Genomic DNA, 7,960 nt, shown 5'->3' with positions numbered 1-7,960 from the left:
AGAAATGTCTTTTTTGTAAGCTCACTGTTCTCAACCTGTATTTTTCATAATTATTTGTAGCAACAACTGATCAAACATACATACATGGTGCAAAATAACATAATACCAAAAGTAGCTACCGCACCTTATTATGAAAGGATAATACTTTTGGATAAACTAACTTCCGAGTTAAGAAATCTTGGATAACGTGGGCGTTATCTACACATCGACCCGGCATAAACTCTGTAACTGTCAAACATCTGTCTTTCAATGAGGACAGAGTTTCAGTCAAGACTGTTTAATCTCAGACGTTAAGTAAAATATTTGTGTACAATAGGGCATTTACATTACAAAAATAATTTTAAAAGCCTTCTGAAGTAAAAATACATGCCTATTGCCTGTATCTATTCTACCTATCTTTTTCATTTTGTAAAAGATGAGGTGGAATTGATAGTTTGCTGTTGATGTCATCAGTATTCTCTGGGGGTGTGATGCTAGCTGTAGGCACTGCTGTCTCTTACTCAAGTTAGACTTTAATTTGAGCGTTGTTTTAACACAATCGACCATAAATACTTGACTTAGCTGGAACTACAATATGTCTTCAAACAGCCCACTTTGTTGTGTTTGATATTTATGAAATTAACAAAAGAAGCAATTGATTAAAAAAAAGCTGTTTTGTTGTCGTAATCAAATGGAAAATCAAATAAATTAAGGAAGAGCAGGAAGTTTATTAAATTTTCCAAATTATGCAGCATGGGTCACATGGTAAGTTAAGAAAGTAGCATTAAGAAAGGTGTTTAAACGGTAAGGCTTTGGTTTGCTCTTAGGTCTGTTCACTCGCCCTTGACGCCATCCTTGATGAGGTTGAGCTCGTAGCAGAGAGTCTCATAGCGGTAGGCCATACGGATCTGAGCCACGTTGGTCTTACGGATGTCATTTCCCTCTGGACCCTCTTTTAGGTAATCCTGACCCAAGAAGTGTGTCTTTTCCTACAAGATAAAGGAGAATGTTTTTATTTATTTATCCATTAGGCTGTGTATGTGTATCTTGCACTTTAGTTTTGGCATATTAATAATCTATATAGGGCACATGTTACCTCATTAGACAAGCCACTCTGCAGAACACTGTTCCTCGCAATTTCACACATGTCACAGGTGCTAAGTTTAAAGACTTGAGCTGCAATGGCATACTCCTCCATCAGGGGCTCCTGTGATCACAAAACATTTAGGCTCATACTTGTACATTATACATCTGCATTACAAAGCTGATCAAACAATGTTGTTCAACGGCATTCTATGGCCAGATGTCTTATTGAGTGTTGAATAGATCTTGTGCACATAATGATCAAACATGGGCTTCCTGTGGTGCAGACCTTTGTGTAGTGGAACTGCATGGGGTCATCAGTGGACAGAGACACCATCAGGCCCTTCTGGTGGAACTCAAGCAGAGGGTTCTTGGCGTACTCCAGGAACAGGCTGTTGTTGCTCAGAGGAGACATGGCAATGGGGATCTGAGTCAGGAAGTACAGGTACTGCAGGACTGGACTCTGGAGGTGGGGATACAGATGATTTACATATTCAAGTCCATTATGTATGTATGCAGTAACATGCAAACTACCACAATCAAATCTAAATGAGCTGACCTTCTTGAGGTTGAGGCCATGGGAGATGTTGTCAGCTGTCATGAAGGAGGCGAGCAGATGGGTGATGGCCCCAGCCTCACCACAATGAGGCCTGAACATGAATGTGTTCATACCCCGCTGTCTGAAGACCAAAGGAGAGTGAGTGATTATTGTTTTTTTTATTTATATGTATGTGATGTCTACAGTGAACAGAGGCTTACTTGCGGAGCTGGTTAAGCACTGCAATGTTGGCATACATGTAGTAAATGTAATAGGTGTAGGAGGGGTTTTTGGTAATGTCCCACTCCTCGGGCTTGGGGCTCTTAGTGGAGAACATGTGTCCACTGTGTTTGGACTCATCATCCACACTGTCAAAGCCTGTCACCTGCACAACAAAGTCCAAGGTGAAGTATGTAAGTAACTGTAGTTGAATATGTATTTGGGTATGGGCATGCACAAGAAGCAGTACGAGCTGTGGCCCTCACATGATTAAGGAAAATACTGAGGTCAGGGTTGGAGTGGGGGTCAATAGTGGCCTGGAACACAGGCAGAAAAATGTTCTCCAGCATCTTTCCAAAGTGGGGCACAAAGTTTCTGCCTCTGAAGATGTCACTGAACAAGACACAGAACATTATATGCTGCCAATGGAAAATGATCACATTTTGGTAATAAAACTGAAAGTCTTACTAAATCCTAGGGACCTGGATCATCCACTTGAGCTGTGGTGAGAAGACTCTGTTTTTGACAAACCAGCTGGAGAGCTTATTCCACTCATTGGGGTTGCAACCGTAGATGGACAGACGGGGCTCAGCATACTGATACTTGGCATCCTCCAGGTCACCAGCCACTTCCTGGTTTCACAAGGATCAAAGAAAAAACAAAGCCTGATAAAGGTGCATTCCTGTGTTTTAGTGCAAATGTGGATTTTAATACAAATATCAACTACTAAGCATCCCAGAAACCCCACAAATGTTTGTTAGGTAATATTGCTTTTGCTTCATGGAAATGCTTATTCAGTTCGATTTTCTGGGCAAATAAAAACATTGTCCTTGTTTTTGTTTATAAGTACCTTGATAATGGTGGCAAAGTACTCTCCTCCAATATGGTTCTCTGTTTTCAGATAAAGGTCTCGCAGCTCACTGGCTCCCACAGGGTTGTACTTGGCATTGAACTTGTCAAAGCGCTGGAAGGTTTGTCTGCCCTTCAAGTAAACAGCAATAGTTGAGGCATCACCATATAAAAGAAAAGCCCTTGTTCTTTGCAGTATGTGAGTGAGCATACAGCATGCACGTCCAGGGAATCCACAGTCAGGTCATAAGGGTGCAGGTTGAGGGTCTCAAACAGCTCCTTCATGGTGACCTCACGACCTTTGAGATTGTGGACCACCCGGTCTGCGTCCACACGGTAAGACTTTTTAATGAAGCGCAGCAGGTGCTTCTGGTTCATGCAGGCAGCTGCATGGATGTGGGTGTCAACCTGGTTTTAAAACAGAGGCATATGTTACGTAGTGCGATCAGAAGAGGGCACTATTACACTGTTACAGTTTTCGCTGCTACCCAGTGGTTTTTACTGTTTTGTTTAGAGAAGAATTGAAAGCAGAAAGCTATCTCTATATAAGTGATTTGTTTTCTTTACTCAATTTAACACCATAAGAATATTTCCTTTTGGAAAATTCACAAAAATATATTTAGCTGTTTTTGAAAAGTAGGATATCCACTGCTCTTGGGATAAGATTCGGAGTCATGGTCACAGTGTATTCTGAGACTTACCTTTCTGACATTGTAGAAGTCTCTGTGAGGGTTGATCTTCAGCTCCTTCATCTCTTCCATCTCATTCAGCATCTCATGCACATTGAATTTAGACATTAGGAACTTCAGGCGACGATGTGTGTAAGTCTTACTGTAACCCAAAAGACAATTTTAATAGTCATACTTATACAATAGTAAAATGTAACTGTATTTGAGTACTGACGTTGGGCCTTGTGCAATGAGAGCAATGAGGAAGTTCATGTCATCAATGAAGGTGTTGTAGTCAGGGCAGGGCAGGTCTTTGGGCTGGTGTTTGTCTGCAGCAGCAGCATCATTGTACACATAGATGACACCATCCTTCATTCGGGCCACATAGCCCAAGTTTGGAGGAAGGCTCTTCGTGTCAAAGGGGTCCTCTCCATTCTTCGGTGGAGGAGTGAACACTGGATTTGAAGCACATAAAAACGTATTTTATTTACCTATAAATTATGTTGCTTTTTCACCCAGATATCTTTCCTCCTCCTCTTTCCTATCCAAAATGTTAAAAAAGATGGTTTATGCCTCTTTATTGTTGCACAATTATAATCTTAAAAGTCTTACTTATTGGTTATAAATCAGTTATACTTTACATATTGTTATGTTATGTCATGTATGTGCTCACCTGGCTGCAACTGGTCTTCAGGTCTGAAGGTCTCTCCCTCAATCTCTCGCAGGTATGTAGAGGCAGTGCGAGGGAAGCGCTGATAGGCCAACCTCATGTACTTCTCCCTGATGGTAAGTGCACGGTACAGACCTTTACAGGCCAGCTCAAAGTCATCCATAGTCACCTGGGAAACATACAGAGAGCTGTTAGTAAACAGCTGAACATTGTACATATTAGTCTTAATTTATAACACATTTGTAACATTTCTTCTTCTTCTTTTTCTTCTTCTCCGTCTTCTTCTTCTTCTTACTAATACAAAAATTCACTTGTACCTGACTAAAAAACCCATCATCATATTCTGAAGCCTCTGTACTTCCAGTTCCTAAACAAGGATCAGTGCTCCTCACACCAACACATTCCTGAAAGGTTATATTTTTACCTACTTGCACTTCAACTTCAACTTTGACCTGTTTAGGTTAAAGACAGGTCACTGACCGAACAGATTTAGGAAGAGAAAGTGAAGTAAACAACCCAAGCAGACAAATGAGTGGGCCTGAGAAGCAGAGTCAAGTTAACGTCATTTTCACGTATAATGATTAATGAATTAATTTTTACATACCCCAGCAGCATAGTCTCCGATGACAGCCACTCTCTGGAAATCTGGTACTTCCAGATACGTGGGGGTGTCCACCTGCACTGACACTACAGAGGTAGCACCTCCCTTCTGGGCAGCGTTGGTAGGCAAGGACATGGCGCAAACACGATGGTGCCTCTTACTGTGGATGAACAGAAAACAATATTAAGGTTTATCATGCTGTGTGACTCTATAAGTCAGCAAGTACACAATTATATGTGTACTTGCTGAAAAGTACACATAATAATTAGGTTATTAGTTTATTTGTAAGCAAATAAACTAATGACCTAATTCACTATGGACCACTTGAATGTGCTTATTCATTTACCGCTTCTCCATGTCATCATCGGCGTGCAGATGGTGGGCCATCTCCTGATTGAGGATTGGACACTCAGCCACGTCGAACATGGAGACCTCATCACGAACGTTCTCATCTTTGACTTCAGCTGCAAAGACCTTCTCAGCAAAGGCCCGCATTTTGTCATCCGTCTCTGTTTGGTACAGCACACAATCACTAACTTGTTCATGTGTACATTTCAGTCATTGTGTATTTATTTTCTCATGCTACATTTATTGTCATTACCTCACTGAGTCCACAATGAGTAAGACTCAATGAGGCAAACCAAGGCCCCAAATTAGACTTATTACACAAAGATCAGTTTCTTTGCAAAAATGATAGCCAATACAAAAGAGAAGATTTTATAAGTTCTTTTGAATGTTACAATTACAAGCTCTATATCTTAGGTGAATGTATTTGTACATGTCAAACTGGATATCATTCTTTGCAAACAAACTCTAATACAGTCTATTACACACTTACTAATTACTAAATACTAATGTTCTAGGCTAGTCATCATGTTGCAGCCAAATAGGGAACGTAGAAAGATGTGTTATAGGGCTACTGGATTCACTATAGAGCATGCATTAAATACATACCTTTTATTTTTTGTGTTCCTATTTTAAGCGGTTTGAGACACAGCTATCATGCATCATCATGAGCACACACAGACAGTCTGATGGGAAATAGAATGGTCAGACTGCTATGCGAGGTCATATGTAATAGACTTTTACATCCACAGTCTATTTTCTAAACATGTTTTCTACATGCCTACAACACAGCATTGCTCTGGGTATTTTTATGTGTCACTCTGTACTTACTCTCTGAATATGATAATTTCCAAGTAGAACCATCACCCAGTGTAAGAGGAGAAGAAAGTGTTGGGTTAGAGAAAGTATGGGTTAGAAATGCTCTCTTCAGTGTCAGGACTAAAGAGGTCAGGCATAAGAAACATAAGTTCTTTAAATAAGCCATTTAATGAGATGGAAAAACTTGAGATTTTCATATACAATCAATTGTGAAATCAATGATAATATACTGTACTACTATATTTGTTAAATTTAAATATTTACCCAGAATTTATTAATATAAAATAAAAACATGTTTTACAATGAGGGGTGACACATGCGTATGTATTTGCAGATCAGCGCCCCCATGCAATGTGATGAAGAGAAAATTACAGTTACAGAAAGGGGTATGGAATAAAACAAAATTCAAACAGACGTATTATCAAAGATAAGGCTTCATCTTTGGTGTCACTTACGACTTTACAAAAGTAGGCCATTAATGTAACTGTTCACTTTCAGTTTGTTCTGTAGCTATTTTATATAGATGACGTATGTGACAGGATGGAGAACAGTTCTGAAGGTGAACATTACATTAATAAATATAGTTTCAACATAGTTTTTTCCTCAAACTCACATGAAGTGGATCCTGAGTTACAAAACTCATTGAGCTGCAGGATTTGGCTGCAGTTAAAGAAAGGATTCACAAGATGTGCTGATACAAGTAACGTACGAGTAACCCATGCTCTGATGAGGTTTATCTAATATACGTCTATACTTACTTCCTCCCTCTGCAGGTTACCATAATGTCCCAGTAATGTCCCAGTGAGGTGGGACAGTAGGGATTAGAGGGAGAGACAGAACATGTGTGAATACGGAGGAGAAAAGTTGAATGAAGACATGACTCACAATTTTTTTCTCAAGTCATCAGTTATGTGTATATTCACGCCTATCTCTAAAAACTGTATTTAACTAATGAACAAAAGCTTCAGCATGAGGAAATTTAGCTGGGAAAGATTTTTTGTTCAGTTTTTTTTTTTTTAAATAACTGTCCATAATCGCATATGACACATTTTTGAGAATTTAAGCCACACAAAGAACATTCGCCATGACATTCACCAAAATATCCACATCAGATGCAGGTTCTACCCTCTGCCTGGTCTAATAGCTTTAAATGATTTTACTGTAATGCAGCTCCTCAGACAGCAGCTGCTGGGATCACTGAGCTTCTAACTTACACTCTTGACATCATTATGTGTTTTGCACTATGACTTTTGGAGGTAGCTCTATCTTTAGCAACCATCACAACGGCACACAGAGCCTGCCAAGCCCGCAGCAAAACTATATATTTTCTATAAATACATAATAATTACAAATATTTCTGTGTTAACAGTTTCTCATGCACTATGTACAGAATCTTATCATATTGCCTACTTGAAGTCTTCAGCCACCAAGTTCAACATTATGTAATAGTTATGGCATTTGAAATATGACCTGTGCAAATGTGTTTAGTTTACATCTTTTGCTTTCTAGATGTACAGCATTTACAGTCAAACATATGCTGCATATACACACAACCATACAAGTACTCATTCAGGGCAGTTTCCAAAATTTTAAATGTGACTTGGGCTGGAACGTTGAGCATCTCTCCCATTCAGCACATCATTAAAGCTGTCAAGACAATTGTCAGAGCCACCCTTACTGCTGTTGTTGGGTTATTTATGACCACAACAAGTTAAAATGATATGCATTGTTGCTATAGTGCTACATTTATGGAAAATATTATGAGTTTTTACATCCAAGAACCATTGGAGTCCAAAAAGTTGAATAGAGTATGCATTATAGAAGTGCAGTATTTTTCCCAGTGTTGGTATCTTGTGGAATAGTGCCCCCTCACATGTTGAAGCCTGGGCTCATACTCACCCGGCATTGCGACTTTGGGCATGATGGCGGTTTTCTGGTGAACGTTCCCTGAGGACTGCAGAAGGGTGGTCAGCCGCTGGACCCCTGTAGTATGGAAGTGTGGAGCCCTGTCCCAGGGCTGGGCAATATTAAGCTCAGAACACGGCTCACGTGTAACCGGAGGCTGGCTGTGCCCGTGCAAGACATGTTTAGATGTTACTGGGGAATCATATGTGAGCTGGTCTCTATTTTTAAGTTGGCAGTGTGTTCCCCTGACTGGTGCTGCTGACCCACCAGTGTGTGCGGGGCCT

At 40.1% G+C, this 7,960-nt stretch overlaps 1 protein-coding gene across 1 annotated transcript; it reads right to left on the bottom strand.

Annotated features, from left to right (window-relative positions):
- Positions 1–265: 265 nt before the first annotated feature.
- ampd1 (adenosine monophosphate deaminase 1 (isoform M)) lies at positions 266–7,830 on the bottom strand. The gene is made up of 15 exons (XM_033968993.2): positions 7,671–7,830; positions 4,954–5,116; positions 4,611–4,767; positions 4,010–4,175; positions 3,572–3,791; positions 3,370–3,499; positions 2,882–3,076; positions 2,670–2,801; positions 2,288–2,451; positions 2,086–2,212; positions 1,822–1,985; positions 1,622–1,742; positions 1,352–1,525; positions 1,076–1,186; positions 266–968 (listed from the first exon to the last, which is right to left on the bottom strand). Exons 1-15 carry the CDS (start codon positions 7,690–7,692, stop codon positions 813–815), a joined length of 2,202 nt encoding a protein of 733 aa, XP_033824884.1. The 5' UTR covers positions 7,693–7,830; the 3' UTR covers positions 266–812.
- Positions 7,831–7,960: the final 130 nt, after the last annotated feature.

Source organism: Periophthalmus magnuspinnatus, chromosome 7 (genome assembly GCF_009829125.3).
Source record: "Periophthalmus magnuspinnatus isolate fPerMag1 chromosome 7, fPerMag1.2.pri, whole genome shotgun sequence".
Classification (NCBI taxonomy): domain Eukaryota; kingdom Metazoa; phylum Chordata; class Actinopteri; order Gobiiformes; family Gobiidae; genus Periophthalmus; species Periophthalmus magnuspinnatus.
The sequence above is the reverse complement of the archived record's forward strand: the minus strand, read 5'-3'. Positions and strand labels throughout refer to the sequence as shown.

Bases quoted from the DNA above. Each gene is read 5' to 3' on its own strand.
- ampd1 (XM_033968993.2), bottom strand. From the start codon at position 7,692: ATGCCCAAAGTCGCAATGCCGG. The intron at 4,176-4,610 runs GTATGTAAAAAT...TATGTTTCCCAG, and splicing joins TCGGAGACTATGCTGCTGGG to GTGACTATGGATGACTTTGA. The intron at 1,986-2,085 runs GTGAGGGCCACA...TTTGTTGTGCAG, and splicing joins TCAGTATTTTCCTTAATCAT to GTGACAGGCTTTGACAGTGT.